The sequence below is a fragment of the Lepisma saccharinum genome, chromosome 13 (genome assembly GCF_977018435.1).
Source record: "Lepisma saccharinum chromosome 13, izLepSacc3.1, whole genome shotgun sequence".
Classification (NCBI taxonomy): domain Eukaryota; kingdom Metazoa; phylum Arthropoda; class Insecta; order Zygentoma; family Lepismatidae; genus Lepisma; species Lepisma saccharinum.
In genome coordinates, this window is record NC_139241.1 from 25,250,284 (window position 1) to 25,273,133 (window position 22,850).

Below are 22,850 nucleotides of genomic sequence, written 5' to 3' on the forward strand. Positions count from 1 at the left end.
CAAAAATTGCTTTATGCACTGTAAGGCAAGCCTCAAGCAAGATTGCCAGCTCCTTGCTTTAGGCTACGTTTGACCCAAAAAAAACCTTGGTGATTTTTTCGAGTAAGCAGCTGGCAACACTGCCAGAAAATGAGGCTCATTGCCTTACGAGACAAGTCCATTAAGGCAAGCCTCACCGAGCCTCATTTTCGGTTCCAGAACCGGCCAAGTACCTCTACTGTTATCTTGGAAACAGTAAGACTTAGGAAAAATCTGTTTGCAAATTCGTCATGTACGCCTATATGTAAGTAAAATATGAATAGAACCTATGCTCGGAAATCCAAAATGGCAACCGGAAGTGGGGTTATCTTTGAAACGGTAAGACTTAGGAAAAATCTGTTTGCGAATTCGTCACGTACGCCTATATGTAAGTAAAATATGAATAGAACCTATGCTCGGAAATCCAAAATGGCGACCGGAAGTGGGGTTATCTTTGAAACGGTAAGACTTAGAAAAAATCTGTTTGCGGATTCGTCACGTACGCCTATATGTATGTAAAATATGAATAGAACCTATGTTCGGAAATCCAAAATGGCGACCGGAAGTGGGGTTATCTTGGAAACGGTAAGACTTAGAAAAAATCTGTTTGCAGATTCGTCACGTACGCCTATATGTAAGTAAAATATGAATAAAACCTATTCTCGGAAATCCAAAATGGCGACCGGAAGTGGGGTTATCTTGGAAACAGCAAGACTTAGAAAAAATCTGTTTGCAGATTCGTCACGTACGCCTATATGTAAGTAAAATATGAATAAAACCTATTCTCGGAAATCCAAAATGGCAACCGGAAGTGGGATTATCTTGGAAACCGTAAAACTTAGGAAAAATCTGTTTGGGGATTCATCATGTACACCTATACGTAAAAAAAATATAAATAGGTTAAGTTATATCACATAAGATCGTGGCGTTCGTACCAAGTATGAGTGCGAAAAAAAAGAGAAAAATAGGAAATTTTGCTAAAACATCGCTAAGCGCTAAAACATCGACAAAACATGACAAAAAATTGTCATTATATGTCAAAAACTGATTTTCAATTGATAAAAAAAAGACTACAAAAACACTCGTACTAAGTATTGCGTTGAAACAATCAATATGCACTACTCACGAGTAATCGGGAAATATCGAATGGACATTTTAAAAGGTCGACAATTCTCGACGTTTTCAGCATTGTAAATGTCTGGAACGTATCGAAAATTGTTAGTTTTTGTACAAGAAATACAAAAACAATCACTTAAAGTGAAAATGAGGTGTTGAATTCGAGATTTCCAGAGCTTCGGAAAAAAATGTAAACATTTCCTGTCCCGAAAATTTCCCGACTTTGTCGGGAAATTATGAATTTTTCCCGTCCCGAATGTCGGGATTTGAAAAAAAATCCCGTCCCGACCCAAAAAATTCTGTCCCGCACACCCCTATTATTGAAAAAATAGTTCGATCATACCCATCATTAGTCTGTGGTAGTAGGCTCGTTCCCGTTTATCACACAACTCGAGACCAAATTCGTGTTCTGATGTCAGAAAGAAAACTACTTTCATTGTTAATTTCGGTTGCATTAGCATTAATACGCTAAAAATTTGATTTTCTCTAAGAGAACTAAACATAGTTAACCAAACCTAACAACTTAGGCATTCAACGTAACATTAAAAACGTTCCTCGGTGAAGTCAGAATGCAAGGCTGTCCTAGTTCTGTGCGACAAACGAGCCCCAAATAGGCAGCAGACGTCTCTTCTCTATGGACAACAACTGTAAATCAATAATCGGTGAAGGAAAAGACTCGAATCGGTTCCGCCAGTATAATGTTTTTGAGTATACAAAAGTGAAAAACCATTCTGAAGCAAACACAAAGTAAGTAATTGATAAATCTCCGAAGTACTTGTTAACAGGTATAAATATAAATCAGCAACGTATGCGTCGGATTATGAAATTGCTATTAACCCTAGAACAGGCGCGCCAACATTTGTTACAAACTTTCTATTTAAAAAAAGAAAAAAAATTGAAAATTAAAGTAAAAACTGTTTCATGACATTTTTTGGTCGGGTAACATTATAGTATAAGGGAAACGGATTTCTTCAAATTTACAGGAGAAAGTAAATTACGCAAATAATTTTCTGTAGCGTTCTTGATGTTCGGGAATGTAGTTTTGATCCATTTTAATGCGAATGCATGTGGTTTTCTACGAAAATCTATTTCCGACGCGCTATTGCTGCTGCTGCCATTTGCTTTCTGCACGAGAGCACAATACGCGATATTGCTGCTGCTACAAGCCGATGTTGTCCGTATATGCTAAATTGAATGCTAATGGAACCTAACCTTCCCTGGTAGGCATACCTCGTCCCTGTGATGGTTCGTGAAGCTATCGTGAATTTTTGGGCTAACATCAATAGTTTTGTGAGCTACCTGTGGATGGTTTGTGGGAAATAAGGAACAACAGTAAGTACTCGTTAATGTAAGAAATATACATTATTTTCGTTAGAAATTCATTATTTCACCTTAGGAAATGTTCCGCAATGCAGAATAGTATGTTAGCAATGTAAAAAAGTGCGAAATATATGATTTATTGGTGTTTCCCTTTACCTACTATAATAGTACCTTTGGTCCTTTTGAACAGGTTGTTTTGTGATTTCGGTACTACTTTACTATACCGGAGACACCTATCAATGATTTATTTCGCAATTTTTTACATTGCTAACGTACTATTCTGCATTGCGGAACATTTCTTTAGGTGAAATAATGAATTTCTAACGAAAATAATGTCTATTTCTTACAATAACAAGTACTTACTGTTGTTCCTTATTTCCCACAAGCATTCCACGGACAGCCCAAAAAACCATTGACGTTAGCCCAAAAATTCACGTTAGCTCCACGAACCATCACGGGGACGAGATATGCCTACTAGGTTAGGTTAGGCCTGTTAGGTTCGGTTCCATTAGCACTCCTTTTGTTCAATTTAGCATACACGAACAATACGAGAGCGTATTGTGCTCTCGTGCAGAAAGCAAATGGCGGCAGCAGCAATAGCGTGTCGGAAATAGATTTTCGTAGAAAACCACATGCATTCGCATTAAAATGGATCAAAACTACATTCCCGTACATCAACAACGACGCTACAGAAAATGATTTGCGTAAATACTTTCTCCTGTAAATTTGAAGAAATTCCAAAAAAAACTTAATGTGTGAATTTTTCAAAAAACGTTCATCAATTTTGAAGTCAAATAAAAGAATCCGTCTCCAGTATGGTAAAGTGTTACCTAAAAAAATTATGATACACTTACACTGTTTTCACAAATTTATTACATAATTTTGTTGGCATCAATTTAGTAAAGACAATTGTGCACAAAAATGTATATTTGGTAACGATTAGATAAGCCGGAAACACATTTCTTCAAATTTACAGGAGAAAAGACGAGAAAGTACTTACGGAATTTTGTTCTTGTGGACTTTGTGAAGCTGGGGAAAGTGTTTTTTCGAATCGTGCAACTTATTCGGCCTGTAAGTAAGGTATTTTTCGACATTCATGTATCTCCGTTGCACGATAGCTCGTGACACCATTACCATCGACTACGTGAATCAAATGTTCCATGCGTCCGATTATGTAACCCCCTGTCAGTGTAGCAACCACGCGGTAGTTTTACAAGATGACGTGTCAGCCGGTTTTTTTTTTCAAATTTAAGGTAAGACTCTAGTTTACGTCCTTTTCCTAAGGAATACCTGTTATATATCATTGTAAAGCTTATTTTATAAGGAATTCAACAACGTAAATCCCAAAGGAGGAAAAATTTCCTGAAGGAGTAAATCGAGAAAAACCGATGTTGTCCAGATATGCGTAATTGAACGTACTGAGGAATTTTTTCGATGAAGCACATATTTAGGGATGAAATGAGTGCTAATAGAACCTAACCTAACAGGCCTAACCTAACCTTGTAGGCATACCTTGTCCCCGTGAATGGTTAGTGGGGCTATCATGACCAGAAAGTGTAAAAAGAAAAAGGTACTTACCCGAAGAGATGCCGGCTGCCGCACCACGAACACTTTGTGCGGCATTTATCGGTTCATAAGTTTGGTAACACTGCATATCAGCTTACGGTATACTACGTGAGTCAAGATTTGGCCCACCGAATTAGCAACGACCAATAAATAATTATAATGTTAAAAATAATGCTTTTTTCATAGAAAAGAAAGTGATCCGAAGTTGAAAAATGTTCCGGTATGCATATGAGGCAATCAGAAATGAATTTTATTTCAAAATAAACGAGTTAAATGTGTTTCCGGCTTATCTAACTGGTACGTACTTAAAAGATTTTCACAAATTTATTACAAAAATTTTGTTGGCATCAATTTAGTAAAGACAATTGTGCACAAAAATGTATAATAGAAGCACAAACATTATGTAATCATAATAATGTGATATGTTACCCGACTTGAAAATTGGGAATAAAGGAAAAACATTGTATATAAAAATAACAGTCAAAATTTACTATCCTTCGGACACCTATAACTTCTTCGTTTCGTCAATTTTTTACTTTCGTACTTACCCATGTGCTTCGCCTTAAGGTGTATTCACGTTTTTTTGATCAAAGTAATTGCAATTTTTCACATTACGAGTACTTCTTTCTCGTAGTCTTTTCGCTTGCCTGAGACACAATATGGCACGTGCACCTTCCTACATAGTCGTGCTTGTGTTTTGTCGATTTTTATTCGTTATGCAGTGTTTCAACCTTCAGTGAACCCGTGAATACCCGTGAACAACGCTCATCTGATCCATTTTTTTTTTAAACTGTTTCGCATTGTTTTACCAAGAAAATTGAAATGTTTGATAGTGCTATCCGTGAATGGTTTCTGGTGCTATCCGTCCCGGAATCGGTGGGAAATTTATATTAAAAAAATATTTTCGTTTGAAATTTTTGAGTCCAAATTTCCCACCGATTCCGGGCTCCGCCCCTGGGGTAATTGACCTACTGTGGCCCTGCCTCCGCTCCGGCTACCCAGCTTTCTCTATAGAGTCCCTGTTAAAGGCATGTTCGAAATTGGCTAGTCACCTGTCCCCAAATGAGCCAGGATACGGAAAACGTACCTGAATTTCACCATTCATCCATGGCACGTCATATTAGGCATATACCCACAGCCCATTCCTTCTAACAAGTAGCTTACATTCGCTGCCACATTTTCAACGTTCCTTTCCTTCCTTCACGATCCAGTGTTCAATTAAATTAAAAAATCCACTGGATCTTCCACACCCGGTACGAATTTCACCACACATCCACGACACATCATGTTTCTAACTTTCGTTGCAAACACAGACAGTTTGAAACACTGGATACCCAATGAATATGAACAAAAGTCAATCACGGCACGTGATGATGTACAAAGGTGTACGTGACAAAGGCTATTGTCTGTCAGAGAATTAATTTACAACAAAGAACATGAATTTCTCCTATCATACATTCCACATCACACAAAACACCTTCCCAATGTTAGACAATGCTACAGGAACTTATTACGGTAAGTAGTTTCTTCTGTAAAAATGAAGAAATCTGTCCGAACAATAGTAAACTAGTACCAAAATGACTTTTTTGGAGTCCTAAGTTTCCGCTTTAAGTTCAAATTCTGTGAAAAACACATAGAAGAACATTTTAGAAAGAAATTTTAACATAAAATTTGCATGTAAAGAGATCAGTCCAAATTCGATTCTTATTTCCTTGTTTGAATGCATGGTAGGCACACTGTAGTAGAATAAAAAAGAATGCACAAATTTCAACTTCAACTGTTTTTCTCGCATCCCTGTGAAGAGGAAATCTTTCTTGCACTAGACAAATATGAATATTAGTAAAAGCGGTGATAATTTTCAAAATATCAATGTCAAGAGAAAGTTCAAAACACTCCAGACTGGATTTTTCGTGCTTCTCCTTTTGCCCCAGGCAAGCGCAAAACTATATTGTTTAGTTGTGTATACCGCGTGAGGCACCTAAAAGTACCACCTGAAATAGCGAAGAAACCAGAAACAGTAGCTATGTGAGGTTTGCGGGAAACAATAATATCAAATGGGGCTCGTAAATCGGAGGTATGGGGTTGGTCGAAAAATATCGACAAATGGGGCATCTGGAGCAAAGTCATATTTTTTTTAAATGGAACGATATACAATAACATGCATAATATAAAAGAGCACACGCAGAGAAACACAACGCCGTTGGTCTCATGCATCTACTGCACATAGGAACGAAGATATGGCCATGTGAAAATATGTAAACAAACTAACAAGAGCACACGCAATGTACTATTAGTACACAATGTGATGTAGGAATCCTACTGCTAGCATCTAATAATAGAATTGAGTACTAATACTGGTAGTGTACGTAGTTATTTAAGTTCTTACATACAGTATCTTTCATTCGCATCTATTATTTGAGTTACAGATTTATAGGATGGTGAAAAGTGTGGGAGCTGGAATGTGTACTGGTCCATTCCATTCCAGATCACACAGGCTCCAACCTCACCATTTCCGAATTGCATGAAAATGTGAGAGTTAGTAGTATTTAAGAAAACAATAATATTTGCACAATAACAGCCAACAGCGATGCATACTTTTTGTGTAGCAGGGTTGCCAACTTAGGGAAAAAGTGAAGAATTTGACAAAGGCCAAAAATAAAAAATCATAACCGTTGTTGCAGGTAAGCTAGAATCTTCATGTTGGGCTCATTTTAAAGCTCAAGGATTGTTCTTTAATAAAAAATAAAATTCTTCACCTTCAATCAAAGTTTTATTTTAACTGATTGGCATTTCCTATTCCTCATATTCTCTTCTGAAGTCTTAGTGTATGAAGCTGGGATCTTATATGGCCATGCAGTTTCAGTTCTTGGATCTACACTAGTCAGAACAACCTGGATGGGAATTCTTCTTATTCCTGGTTGTTGGGGATATACATACGATGGAGAAGGACCATGTGGATGAAGAAAACTGGTAACAACCTCATAAGAACTTTCACAAACATCGACAACACTTCCCAACCACCATGCATGATCATGAACACACACCACAAAACCACGAACTTCATCCAAAGGCAGTGTGTCTTGGACCACACTGGTGTGGTGTTTTTCACTTATGTCTGTATAAAACCTTTTCACAACCTATTCTTCTGCTGCTGGTATTTTGAATATTTTGTTTTGTACTGCTTCTGTTATCTTCTTTATTTTGCTTTTGCTATAACCTGTTGATTTCATTTTTTTCCGTTTGATGGGTGATTCTCCAACACTTTGCAAGCTTTCATTTATTGCCTGAATAGAGACATCCCTGTGGAACTTCTCCACTTCCTCATCACTACCATTATCACTTTCTCTTTGTTCTCTAACCATTGTAGTTTCACCACTCACTCTGTTGCTGGTTCTGATTGGAATTTGTTTTCTACAAGCATCACATATCTTGTATCCAATCTGCAGGTGTGGCAGCTTTTCTATCATTCATGGGAGAACATTTCTTAATTGTTTTCTGCTTCTGGTATGTCCTTCAATATCAAAGGGGTTACAGCACTGTGTAGGTACATAATAGTTCTTATCCATTGTAATCTACTGCAAACAGATCCACACACATACTTACAAGACGAAATGTTAATAAGCGCACTGGCACAAGACGCCTTAATGGCGTGGTGCTATGCACAGGGGTACACTTTACCTTTTTTTTACCTTTACTGGCACAAGACACCTCTCACTGCTTGAAAGACTGTAGCTGAACTGAGAACAAAGTGACCGAGCATGTCTGAACTTGCTTCTTGGATACCTTCAGTGCAACAACTGCCTAAGTTCACTACACCAGTGGACAGTAACTATCATAGCTCCTGTTCCCAATGCCATCCCAAGATGATATTTCTGTCACTTATAGACAACATCTTAATGTATTACTTTAAAAAATACAGTTTTGAAAATTTTTCAAGGTCAAAGGTCATATGATATGACCTTGAAATAAAATTTTGATTGAAGGTAAAGATTTTTTTTTTTATTAAAAGAACAATCCTTTAGCTTTAAAATGAGCGTGAAGATTCTAGCTTACCTGGAACAACAGTTATGATTTTTTTCTTCGGCCCAGTTAGTCAAATTTTTAATTTTATCCCTAAGTTGGCAACCCTGCTACATGAAAAGTATGCATCGCTGTTGGCTGTTATTGTGCAAATATTCTTTGCTCCTCAAATACTACTAACTCTGAGAGTTGCATAAAATTCGGAATGGTGAGGTCAAAAATTCCATTTTTTGAGTGATTTGGCATGGAATGACCCTACTATCTATTATGGTTAAATATCTTCACCGTAAATTGTTTTTTGTTTTCTGTTCATGTTGATTTCAAGTGATTAACCTATGTGAAAATCCAAATGTAGACCATGCAATCCAGACGAAATACAATCTGCAGTGATGAGCCTTAATCAGAATTTAAAAATAAGTTCATGGTAAAATTATTAACATGTTGACTGCCATGAGACCCAAAAGTGGGTCTCAAGTATCATCATTCATGAAGCCATGATACCCACTTGTGTGTCTCACCTCAGCAATTGCTTCAGGCCACGAAGCAGGGTTTTGCTTGTCATTTTATAACATGATCAATTATATTGTTTTGGCTCCAGAATGTTACACTATACTCATAGCCTGGCCCTAGATAGCAACAGGCGATTACAACAATGGCGTACAAATGGGCGTAACATTGTAGTAATAAACCTAGTGTTCTGTGATTATTTATGATGACTTTATTTTGTTGATTTTCAATACAACAATAGATGCATTTTTTAATGCATCGTTGTTTGACATTTGTTGTATTTCAGGCAAGAATTAAACAAAGAAGGAGAAAAATTGAATTTTCAATGGTTTTTTGGATTGTTTTGAAATTTCTTGTGCTTCACAGATCTAATGACACCAACTTGATCCATTTTCACAAATTGCTTTTACTTGGCCCCACGATGTCATTCAGACAATCTGGCCTTGGCAGTCAAGGTGTTGAGGTCATTAATCTAGAAATATTCTGATACATCCCATGGAAAAGGAGTAGTAGATGGGATTGCTGGAAGAGCAAAATCTCTGCTGCGACAGGCAGTCATGAGCAAAAATACTGATGTTATCATTCAGTCTTCTGTAGACTTTGCACTTGCAGCTAGTAACATCATGAAAAAAAGAGTGGTCACACGTGTTTCTCAGTTGGAGATAGACCACTTCATGTCCATTGGCCATTCATGGAAAGGTAACTTGCCAGTTTACCCGGAAATCCAAATAAATCCATGTTGTTTCAAGCTAATCAGATAAATTGTACACCTCTCTAATTCAACTCTTGAGTTTCTACAGAATAAGGATACTGGTGGGCAACTGGTATTTAGTGAGTTTTGAGACAGTGTTTACCCAGCCACTGACACTGATCTGCAAGAGTATTCATATCCGCCATGATTCTATCTGGAAACGATTGGAAATGACCAACTGGTGAGGACAAAATTGCGTACACAGTCACTCACGTTGTAAAAAAAAAAGTCTCCTACTGTTGCAAGTTCAAGTGGCTAGTTTAGATTCAATGAAATTTAAGTCAGCAAACATTACGAAAGTGATGTCTAATTATAAGTTTAGGTACGTCACATCAAAGTTATTTTGTTGGGCGTTTCAGTTAGTACCTCATTTATTTATTGATAAATTTATTTTACTTGGTTTTCCAGCCACTTTTAGCTAATTGCGATGATGAGAGTGAGTGGTGATATGATGAAGGGACACCCACAAACAACACCCATGACTGTGCCAGGATTCAAACCCGGGACCCCTTGCATCGTACCACACTGTGCTAACCACTCTGCCACGGAGGTTGGCAAGTACCTCTTTTATGTTTTCCAGTTTGTCAATAAAACATTTTGTTGTGAACATGCTGTATTTGAATTATTCTGTCATATCAGAGTTGGCTAAATTTGAAAGTCGCACACATCACAAAAATTATGTCACACACAACACTAGATACATAATTTTGTCACAAGAAAAGAAGAAAGTGTATCAAAACCAATCCTGCATGGAATTGAAAATGCACTTTACTGGTACATTTAACAAAAATGTGAGCAACATACCAACAGACAGTTCACAGAATTTGCTTGTCCATGACTCCAAGACATTTTTTCACTGCACAATGGCGTCACACAATGATTTCCATGCAACAATCACATTCTACAAACAACATCTGGAATATTACATGGTCAGTATATGGGTCTTATTCCAAATTAATTTAGGAAAAAAAAGGATGTCATTTTATTCACAAACGTATGAATTAGAAACAAGTTACTTTCAGATTTTTTGTACAATAGTCACACACATCACCATGGAATTACCCATATATATATATACCGTGCGTTCATTTCGATCTTCGGCCGAGAGATCGGGAGAAGCATGGCGGGCGGCGCTGACGGAGATGCCGACATTTGCGGCCTGTAATGCCCGCTTATTTTTATGGACATATGCAGACATTTATATAAATATTGCAAAACGAGCACTAACCTGTGTTATAAGAGTACGGTTTTAATTTTAGTAGCTTAGTGGCTGTATGTGCTGATGATTTTGACACGCCCATCTCCTGTGAAACACGGCGTAGAGGTTTGTTTGGAGAACGTTCTAACGCTGCACCAATTTCATCGAGTTTTGCTTCGGTTAGAATCCGTCGTTTTTGCTTAGGTGTTTTAAAATTTAACGATCCAGTTTATCGTAATTTAAGGACAAGCTGTCTAACCGTATCTCTATGTGGAGGTGAAACGCCTGGGAATTTCTGTATAAATTGCCTACACGCGTCTCGAGACGAGTCTGTTTTCACGTAAGTGTCATACAAATTCTTTGTTCTAACGTGAACCTTGCGGCTGGCATCCCAATCGTCTCACTGACACAACACACATACACACTGCAATAACACCAACTAGTAACGGCAAGTAACCAAGAATAACACTCTTGCGCACAGTACGAAATTAACACGCTCTTGGTTTAAATCTGCTCGTCACTATATTCACAGCTCTGTCTTCATCTGGTCGCGAAGGAACAAAAAACTCGGAGCTCGGAGATTTCGGTTTGCAAGGAAGCTCACGAAAACCATTGACATTTAACGGTTTCGTCTGCAGCGTAATCTTGATACAGTGTTGCACATTCGAAACCTCCAAACGATCCCCATCGATACAAAACTCTTTCAAGGATATAAACTTAAGCAGGACGTTACTGGTCAAAACTATGATTAAAATGTTTTATTATCTATGGCTTTTAATATTGTTTCTAAAGTTTATTTATTTGTGTATATAAGGGCAGAACTTCCTGCAGAAGAACTTTTGCGTGTTATAACACAGGTTAGTGCTCGTTTTGCAATCTTTATATAAATGTCTGCGTATGTCCATCAAAATAAGCGGGCATTACAGGCCGCAAATGTCGGCATCTCCGTCAGCGCCGCCCGCCACGCTTCTCCCGATCTCTCGGCTGAAGATCGAAATGGACGCACGGTATATATATATATATATATATATATATATATATATATATATATATATATATATATATATGTATATATATATATATCCCCCCAGTGTACACTTGAAAAAAGTTGCATGACTGATACACTTGGATCCTGGGGACCCGTATTATTGAAATTTCTAAATTTTGACCTTAACCATTTTCTTTTTCACTCAAAAGTTTTCAGGTACAATATAGATTCTCTCATGGGTTGCTACAAAAGAGATCAATTTTTTTCTGAACACTGTGAGCATAATGTGTGGCTGCATTCTTTACATATTGGTAAATGCAGCTGCACATTATGCTCACACTGTTCAGAAAATTTTGATCTCTTCTTCCCTATGCAGGATGTCTGCTATTTCATCATTGGTTAAATGACTTCCTCCCTCCATAATGTCTGGAATAGAAGGAAATATAACAAGTGATCAACAATCCCTCATACAGAAAAAGTTACATAAATGATACACTTTGGTCCTGGGGACCCACTCCGCTATAATACACAAGCATCCAAGCACTTTACGGAAAAACCTTTTCAGCACAACATTTATCACTTTCAGTCAAAAGACTACTGGGGAGATGAAAGTAATCAGACGTGCCATCTATGAGTAAACACGTGAACAAAATTCCATTGGGTGCTGAGGACCCATGTGTACCACTGAAGGGATATATATATATATATATATATCTTCCGTTACTTTGAATCATAATATAGCAATTCTATTTATAATTGCACGTCTAGTCAACCATAACGTTGGCAGCCACATGTGATACTTAACAGCATTTTGCATCTTCTCTTTTTTCTACATTTTCTGATTTGCCCCCCCCCCCCCCCTCTGCACATATACACACACACTTAAAAATTCTGTATACGGGCATGCCACATCTAGTCATTTGAAGCCGGAACATTTGGTGGCGACATCGTTGAGTTGGACCTTCGACGAGACTGCTTTCATGCGTTAACTATCATATACTCGAATTTGTACATTATATTATAGTATAGTTTGTATCTTAGAACTTTAGATTCCGTCCCATTTAGCCTGACTCATCATAACGTAGCCTTGAGAAATTTCAAAATACGTAATAAAAAAGTAAATATTTCCACTTACATTAGTCTGAAAAAAAGTCAATTAAAAGTTCTACTAATATTAGTCAAATAACTAATTCAACTAATATTAGTCAAATGACTAACTCTACTAATTTTAGTCGAAAAAGTAGTATACTAATTTTTTTGACTAATTAGTCGATATTTTGTTTTGACTAACAACTAATTAGTCAATGGTGCCCATCACTAAGCACAATGTGCTAACCACTCCACTATGGGGTCTGGCAATGAAGAAAAATGAACAGCTACAACTGGCTACAGTAAATACTTCTCTTTCTATATTGGAATTGCATTTGTTTGTGTGTGTGTGTAAGTAAGCACTGCACATTTGAGAAGCACCGACCTGGAATACTCTTGTCTGCTAATGGTTGTTAAACCCTCTGATTAACTGAAGTGAGACAAATAGCATAGCATATGATCCTGTATTGTATAATTAATTTTTGAATACACTGAACATGAATACAATGGAATTAACAAATTATTTTTTGCAATCATTCCTTTGTTCTTGACAGATACTTGCATACATTGAAGTTGTAACTGGCAATTGTCACAACAAAAATGGATGATTACCAGAAACTAACAGACATGGATATATTGGAGACATTTGAGAGTTTGAAAAAGGAGCTGATGACAGAGCTTTCTAAATTGTCAGAATCAAGTCGAGATGAAACTGATGATTTGAATAGAAGGTATGTTGCATCCATGTTAATGTAATTGGAATTTTAGAATGCAATTTAATACAATTGCATATTAAATCTATTCCACATGTGCATGTTATCACACTTCCTCATTTATATTCTGATCCTTGGAATTAGATAATTCATGAATACTATTTTGAACAATTTTAGACAGGTTATCACTGTACAAAAATGATAATTTTTTAAAATAGTAAAATACCTCAAGCAGATATCATTAAAAAGTGTTTTGTGTGTGAACACCATGTATACACTAAAACTCGTATTTCAACGCTCGTAGAATCAAAATCAGATCAACTGAGCAAGACACATTAAAAGTCTTCTCAGAGGCATAGGCATACTTATGATCTATAAATATTGATTTGTGTTTCATTTGGAGTATAAATATTTAAATTTGAGTTCTATTTATTGTACACTTATGTCCAAAGGTTAAGTGTAATTAAAATAAGAGAAAACAAGTTATTACCAAAAATACTCTTTTCTACAAAATTCAACAATTTTAACAAGGTGTTATCTTTGTATTCTTTTATCCAACACACAAAATAAATTACATACAAGGAAGTCACATAAGAAAGTATGATTATAAACACATAGGGTACAAAGCACTGTTTGGTTATTGTAAATTTGTGTAGAAAATTGTGGTATATTGTCACTGTGATATCATCTATTTTACATCCCTTTTTTGTCATCGATATTTTTTAACCGGAGTTAATTTGAATGTGAAATCTTCATATTTAGTAACAATAATAATTACTAACCAAACACTCATGTTTACTGATACTATTCTTACTGGAAGTATCAATGTTGAACCATAGTCTGTTACGATCCTTCCAGCCAGGGCACTCATTAAGTCTTCATTTATTGCAATTTCTGCTGCCACTCACCTAAGGACAGTGGTGCCAAATCCATCTGCTTCTCTCACAGATGCTTCTAAAGCAGATGAACTTTTCAATTTAGAGGTTCTGATTTAAGTAGTTAGATATTTCAAACATTTCTGTCGAGCAAGCAATGCATTTCAACAAAAGTGAATGAAGAATCTGCAGATAAGTTCCCTTCAGACCAAGACAGAACAAGACATTAACTTTCTCAAAGCTGTTCTACTATGTTTCACTTCAAACACACACTCGATAAGAGAGGTGCATTGTTTTCTTTGAATTTCTGGATAGTACACAAAATGCTAATAAAACTATTATAAATTAAGCCAATAACTGCAAAATAAGGTAGATATTTTTGTGTTGCATTTGGAGCAATTCATGATTTCTACAACTTATTTCATTATAATGAACCTACACAAAAGTTTATACTGCCTTCCCAGAGTTGTTATTGATACATCATTGCCTTGTAATCAAGGGTCCCAGGTTCAATATCCGATGGACGAATATAGTTGTTCCTGATTCCAATTTACATTGTATGTCCACTCCCAATTAGCTTATCCATGCACAAGGTAGGTCTAAAAACTCAAAATGAGTTTTGTACCAATTTGATTCAAATTGAGAACAAATTCACTCATTCTTTCATCTCCTATTTTTTTGTTCTGCCCTGTGCATTGCCTGGTGGCATGGGTATGAAATTACTAGGGCATACATATTTTGTGATGTAAAACATTGTAATGTTAATTTTTCATGTTCTTGATAGATGAGAGGTGCATTTTGCTACCATGTTTTGTCACGAAATAATGTGAATTGAACTGCAAAATGTGAAATGAACTTAAACACAAAATTTAATGTTTACTTACAGGCAGGACACCTTCTGAGGTCTGAATTATCATGTGAGCTATGAAAATCACAGAAAAATTGGTTAATTTGAATTTGAATTAAAAATTTTTGGGTGCTGCATCAACACTTAGGCTATTTTGCACCCATCACACTGTACAGGGCCCAGCTCCTTATCATAAGAAAAATAAAAGCGTGTCTGAAAACTAAAATATCCTTACCTAGAGAATTGGTTAATTCTGCTGTCAATATTTGAGAAGCAAAAATGGACTCCTGTGTAAAGGAATAAATTTAGAACTCTCATAAGTATATAAATGTGCCATTAGGAGTGAAATTTTAATTTAATGTTATAAGTGTAGATTTTAAATCAAATTTGTTTTTCTTCACAACTTTTAACACCAAAATGCCATTTTATGTACCACTTTTGATCCCGACATGTACCATAATTTTGTACTGAAATCTTGATTTTTTTTTATTCACTATAAATATGTGCCTCTAGTAATTACTGTTCATACATTCTCGATCTCAGCCATATTTGAAGTGATGTGATCATCACCATGCTCCTACCAACTCATCCAGTGCTTGCCACAGGTATAATCCTAGCTGAGACCTAGAAACTCTTATGCAGGATCACTGATGGAAATTTTTCCGAGAATCCCATGGAATCAAACAGGGTTCCGTATGTAGTAGTCTAAAGCCCTAACAACTGGATCTCAATGGTTCCTTCTTCCTTAATGTATCTGAAATTCACAGTAAGGTGAAAAATCTTTCTTACTATTAAAAGAATACATAGTTATAGCAGAATGTGAGTGGAAGAAAGTTGCAACATCTGTCGTCAAATGGGTCCAAGGATAGAAAGAGTCATTCAGGAGAAAGAGGGAAAGGTACATTTAGCAACTGTTGAAGTGACCACCAACATGGATTTAGCAGAAAGATATGATGTACGTATTTGTTTTATATTCCTATTGTACCATACTGAAAAGATTTGCTTATGGCATCTGTTGACATCAGTGCTTCAAGTGTAAATTGCTAGCTGTGGTATTGATTAATTTCGTGGAATTTCATGGCTCGAATATACTTATAATTGGAGATTTCAATTTACCCACGATTACCAGTTCAGGTTATGAGTTACAGAATGGTGGACCCTCTTGTAGAGCTTTGTTAATTTTTGGAATTTTTTATAACCTTCATTCTGTAAACAATATTAAAAATCGCCTCGAAATCACTTGGCATGGAATGACCCTACTATCTATTATGGTTAAATATCTTCACCGTAAATTGTTTTTTGTTTTCTGTTCATGTTGATTTCAAGTGAATAACCTATGTGAAAATCCAAATGTAGACCATGAATGTATGTAGGGAGGAAATGCCACTTGTAAAAGAAGATAACCATCATCCTGCATTGACTGTACACCTAACTATAAGGGAATCTACTCATGTAATAACAAATGAAGCTTATTATTCTTACAAATTTAACAAAGCCAATTTCATGCAGATGTATCATTAGATATATATTAGTATTAGATAATATGACTGATGTAAATCAGGCGGTTAATTTTTTTTTTTTTGTAATAGAGTTCATGAAGTATTTCTTGCCACAGTCCCAAAAAGAAGACGAATGACAACAAATAAATACCCATGTTGGTTTAATATGATATCATTAAATTGATAAAGTTAAAAGAGTATTACAGAAAAAATATAAAATTTAGAATAGAATATAAGTCATTGTTACTATATTGAGTTCATTGATTGAGATTGTGTTTTAGGTCCACTTTATGCACATTAAGGCTAACTGGGACTGGACCTACAACTTAAAGTGGGATCTCAACCACTTTGTGCCTCCACCGAGTACCGAACCCTAGACCCCTTGATTACAAGGCTACGATGCTACCACTGCACCATCAGGGAGGGCAGTTGTCACTATAGTTGACGTAGCTGTTGCTCTAGTTCATGTTGACATAGTTGTCATTGTAGTTTATGTTGATGTAGTTTTCTGGGTGATCAGGGGTTAATCCAGAATTTTCCATTTGGGATGTCAGTTAATTACACACATGATTATTTACTTATGAAAAAGATGATTACTTCCATCCATTCATAATCTTGTGTAGTAGTAGTTGTGTGTTTGTTTTTTTCTTGTGTAGTGGTTGTTATGTGTTTGTGTGTCTTGTGCAGTTGTTGTGCTGTGTAGTGTTTGTGTTTGTCTTGTGTAGTAGTTCTGGTGTGCTTCTATGTGGGTTTGTCTTGTGTAGTAGGTGTGCTGTCTAGTGTGGTTGGGATTGTCTTGTGTAGTAGTTGTGCTGTCTAGTGTGTTTGTGTTTATCTTATGTAGTAGTTATGCTGTCTAATGTATTTCTGTTAGTCTTGTGTAATATCGGTGATATGTATATATGTGTCTTGTGTTGTAGTTGTGCTGTCTAGTATGTTTGTTTTGTCTTGCGTAGTAGTTGTGCTGTCTAATTTGTTTGTGTTTGTCTTGTGTAGTAGTTGTGGTGTGTAGTTTGTTTATGTTTATATTGTGTAGTAGTTGTGGTGTGTTTGTGTTTATATTGTGTTATAGTTGTGATGTGTTGTGTGTGTCTTGTGTAGTAGTTGTGCTGTCAAATGTGTTTGTGTTCGTCTTGTGTAGTAATTGTGCTGTCTAATGTGTTTGTGTTTGTCTTGTGTAGTAGTTCCTCCATTCATATCGGGGGTTAGGCGTAGAGCTGACAACTCTGCACTGTAAAAAAAGAAAAGAAAAAAGAAACAGCAATATAAGGCCATGGATGTTCCCAAGGTAAAATATTCCGGAGGTAAAATAATCCCCCGTTCGGATCTCCGGGCGGAGACTACTTTGGGAGGTCCCTGGACTAAGGATAAGATCTACGTTAGGAACAAGGATATTAAATTAGGCACCTGGAATGTTCTGAGCCTTTACCGGCCTGGGTCATTTCAGTGTACAGTTAATGAGATAGTTAAATATAAATTAGATGTAGTAGCTGTCCAGGAAGTTAGGTGTCCAGGAGAAGGGAATTGTAAAACTAAAAATTATACTTTTTTCTATGGTGGTACTGAAAATCATAATTTTGGAACAGGCTTTTTCATAAATAATAGAATTATCACGGCTCTTAAAACAGTAGAATTTATTAATGATAGGATATCATATGCAGTTTTACAGGGTAGGTGGTGTAAAATTATTTTAATAAACATACATGCACCAACGGAAGATAAAGATGATAATACTAAAAATGATTTTTATACAGAGTTAGAACAGGTCTTTGATAAATTTTCTCAGTATGATATAAAAATTCTGTTAGGTGACTGTAATGCACAGATTGGCAAAGAAGAGACATTTAAACCCACGATTGGTAAAGAAAGTCTTCATGAATTAAGTAATGATAATGGTATAAGATTGATTACTTTTGCAACCTCAAAGAATGTAATTGTGAAAAGTACCACTTTTAAACATAAAGATATCCATAAATATACCTGGTCTTCTCCAGATGGTAAAACTCATAATCAGATAGATCATATTCTCATTGATAAGAGAAGGCATACTAGTATAATTGACGTTCGTACACATAGAGGTGCTGACTGTGCCAGTGACCATTATTTAGTAATTGCTAAATTAAGAGAGAGACTCTCAGTGATAAATCATAAGCAACAAAATCTAAAAGTTCTAAAATTTGATACAGGAAAGTTTACTGATGAAAGAATTAAGAAAGATTACCAAATTAAACTGTCAAATAGATTTGATGTTTTGCAGAATTTAAATGATGATGAAAATATAAATGAAACAGACGTAAATAAGAATTGGGAGCACATACGTAATGCAATAGAATCAGCAGCTAAAGAAAGTATAGGATACCATAAACCGAAAAAAAAGTAAGCCATGGTTTGATAATGAATGTCATAATCTAATAGAAATAAGAAATCAGGCTAGACTTAGGTGGTTAAATAACTCTGATGATACAAATCTAAACAATTATAATAGAATAAAGCGAGAAGTTAACCGCACGTTTAGAAGTAAAAAAAGAGATTACTTGAAAACCAAAATTAACGAAATTGAAACAAACAGCAAAAATAAAAATATCAGATCTATATAAAGGTGTAAATGAGTTTAGAAAGGGGTGGCAACCTAAAGTAAACTTGATAAAAGATAAAGGCGGTGATTTTCTAGCTGACCCAAGTGATATTCTAAATAGATGGAAGAACTACTTTAATGACCTTTTAAATGTTCATGTAGGAGATAAATCAGAAGTAAATGAAGTCACACAGCAGAACCTTTAGTTCCAGAACCTAACTTGACTGGAGTTAAAGGGCTAAAGAATAACAAAGCACCTGGCATTGATTTAATACCAACTGAGTTAATTAAATATGGTGGAAATTCGTTAATATGTCAAATTCATAAATTAATGTGTTTAATATGGAATAAAGAAGAAATCCCTCAACAGTGGAAAGAATCCATAATTGTTCCTGTGTTTAAAAAAGGTGATAAAATGAACTGCAATAATTACCGTGGAATTTCTCTACTCTCAACAACATACAAAATATTGTCTAACATTCTTTTAACAAGACTAACCCCATATGCTAATGAAATTATAGGTGATTATCAATGTGGATTTAAACGTAACAGATCAACTACAGATCAAATTTTTCACATCAGACAGACACTTGAAAAAAAGTGGGAATATAATCAAAATGTCCATCAGCTATTCATTGATTTCAAAAAAGCATATGATTCTGTCAAAAGAGATAAATTATATAATATATTAGTAAAGTTTGGAATACCTAAGAAGCTTGTTAATATGATAAAAATATGCACCAGTGAAACAGAAAGTAAAATTCGTGTAGGTATTAATATGTCTGACAAATTTACAATTCATGATGGGTTAAAACAAGGAGATGCATTATCTCCATTGCTCTTAAATTTTGCCTTAGAATATGCTGTTAGGAAGGTAAAAGAAACTAAAGAAGGACTAAAATTAAATGGTGTGACTCAGTTGTTAGCATATGCAGATGATGTAGACTTATTAGGGGATGATATAAATACAATTAAGAATAATGCTCAAAATATTTTTCAAAACTGCTAAAGAGATAGGTTTAGAAGTTAACAAAGAGAAAACTAAATATATGCTTACAGGCCGAAACCAAGTGTTAGGTAATAATCAGAATCTAATTATTGATAACAACTCGTTTGAACCAGTTTCCAAATTCAAATACTTAGGAGTAATATTAACAAATGAAAATTATATTAAAGAGAAAATAAAAAGTAGGCTTAATTCAGGAAATGCATGTTACTTCTCTCTTCATAAACTTTTGTCTTCTCGTTTAATATCTAAGAAACTAAAAGTTAAAATATACAAAACAGTAATTTTGCCTGTAGTATTATATGGATGTGAAACTTGGTGCCTTACATTGAAAGAGGAACATAAATTGAGAGTATTTGAAAATAAGATCCTTAGGAAAATCTTTGGACCTAAAAGGGATGAGGAAACAGGTGAGTGAAGAAGGTTACATAATTTAGAACTACATAATTTGTATTCATGTCCAGATATTATTAGAATAATTAAATCAAGAAGACTTAGGTGGGCAGGCCATGTGGCACGAATGGGAGAGGAAAGAGGAGTTTACAGGATTCTTGTTGGGAAACCTGATGGTAAGAGACCTGTAGGAAGGCCAAGACGAAGATGGAGGGACAAAGTTGAGATGGACCTAAGGGAAATCGGTAGGGATGGAAAAGAGTATATAGAACTTGCTCAAGATAGGGAAAGATGGAAGGCCTGTGTTGCTGCAGCCATGAACCTTCGGGTTTAAGAAGGCTAGGGAGTTAGTTGGTTAGTTAGAAAGTTTTCAAAGCTTTTTCAGCTTGCTATGAAAACTTGGGTCATTATTCACTATCCAACTTCCAAAGTTCGATATAAATGTTTGATGTTCCTTTTGGAACATATCATAGATTCCAGCCTGTGGATAGGCTTTCTTTGTGAGATCAAAATTCATCATATCATCGTTCACCATCATCTTCACAATTAGCCAAAAGTGGCAGAACAGCAAAGTAAAAAAAAATTTCAGTAAATATTCCCAGGTTGAAGAACTATTCTTTCACAATAAGACCAGGCACTGAACATTTCACCACTACTTTGGAAGTAAATTTACTGTATCTAAGTAATTTATCCCTTAGTCTTTGATTGATTTGGTTTATTTTACTTCTCATTTCTGGCATTGTTTTGCTAATCATGAAGGTGAGAGTGAGTGGTGATACAATGAAATTGTTGGAGGGACACTCACAAAGAACGTTCATGCCAAACCTGGGATTCAAATGCAGGACCTCTGGCATTGTGCTAACGACTCTGCCACAGAGGCCAGCTGGCAAGTTTTTCTTATGACTCATGTGAGGTTCAACTTTTCGACTTTGTAAAAATAGTAAGTATAACTTCAAACATACACAGAATAATATTAAGCATTCACTCAAAACAAATATAAATGCACACAGGTGCATATCAAAGTCCTCTATGTACCAGTTAGGGTTGAACCCCTTTAGCAGATAAATATGCAGTTTCAGGCAACCTGAAAATCGTATTTGTGAAATCCAGCCATCTATTGTTGAACACTTGCCATCAACTTTAATAATGCTGCATCCCATATATGTAATCAAGTGGATGTATGTGTATTGTAATCATACTAATGTTATATGTAATAAATGACATGTTCCATACTGTTGCAGATAGAAATATCAACAATGTAGTCAACAGAACGAGAATAAATTACAGTTGCAATGTGAACCATTTATGTAATAAGTAACCAAATAAATGTGTTATATAAAATCCCAGTGTGTAATATTTTTGTGGATGATTGATGTAATGAATTAATTGCATTGCATGTGAGGAATATTTTCCAAGGAAGGATAAAGCTATTTTTTAACTTTTGTGCATGATTTGTTCATTTTTTTACTCTGTTTTCTTTCCTTCTTGTGTTAGTACAGTTTGCAGATTTCATATGAAAATATGAATTATAACCTCATTTTCTACACACACATACATTAAAATGGAAACTTCAAAATAGTAACAAAAATTATAAAAATTTCTTACTTATGTGAAATGACACTGCTTTTGGATTCATTATTCTATATTGGCTCTTCTTTTCATACTACCTAACATCATTTTCATGATAACCACTTCCATTACTAAATATGCTCACTAATTTTGAGACTAAAAGTTTGTCTTCTTTGTTTTATTGATGGCCATTATTTTTAATGATTATATTTTTCTGTCTCATAATTTCAGTGAAATTATATCAACTGGCAGCACAGAATTGGAATGTTATGGGGAAGTTGATCTCACCACATCACAGAAAAATACTACTGAAGAATACAACTCTTCATCAGACTTTTCAAATTCCAGCTCTTCCTTAAAAACAGAAAATACAAACTCTGAGAAAACATCAGTGCTCAAATATGGTATATGTAAAGTAGGGGACATCTGCAAGAATGAATTAGATAATTTTGGTCCTGTTCCATTATCAGATGAAAACCCTGATATCATTAGAAACGTAAATATGGCAGAACAGTCAGTTGTCTGCAAATCAGAAGTCAAGAAAGAGGAAAATACATTCAATTGGGAAGAAAATAAATTTGACAAAAGAGAGAAGAATAAAATTTCATTTCTGAAAAGAGAATATTTAAAGGAGGAGGAAATTGTGAAACAACATCATGATGAAATCCTAACTATTAAAACAGAAGAGGAAAACATGATCAATCTGGCTGATATGGATTTTAAGTACCCAGTAAATAATGAAGATGCTAATTCCAGGTAATCAATAATACCTACATTACAAAGTACTATATTCCTGTCAC

At 35.4% G+C, this 22,850-nt stretch overlaps 1 protein-coding gene across 4 annotated transcripts in view; it reads left to right on the forward strand.

The window, feature by feature from the left end:
* The first annotated feature begins 1,466 nt into the window (after positions 1 to 1,466).
* LOC145997209 (uncharacterized) overlaps positions 1,467 to 22,850 on the forward strand; it is a 31,593-nt gene continuing 10,209 nt past the window's right edge. For all 4 annotated transcript variants that reach the window (XM_083133963.1, XM_083133966.1, XM_083133965.1 and 1 more), the window contains exons 1-3: positions 1,467 to 1,881; positions 13,128 to 13,304; positions 22,282 to 22,806. In XM_083133963.1, coding sequence (XP_082990089.1) covers positions 13,174 to 13,304; positions 22,282 to 22,806 — 656 coding nt within the window. In that variant the 5' untranslated portion in view covers positions 1,467 to 1,881; positions 13,128 to 13,173. The remainder of the gene's footprint in view (positions 1,882 to 13,127; positions 13,305 to 22,281; positions 22,807 to 22,850) is intronic.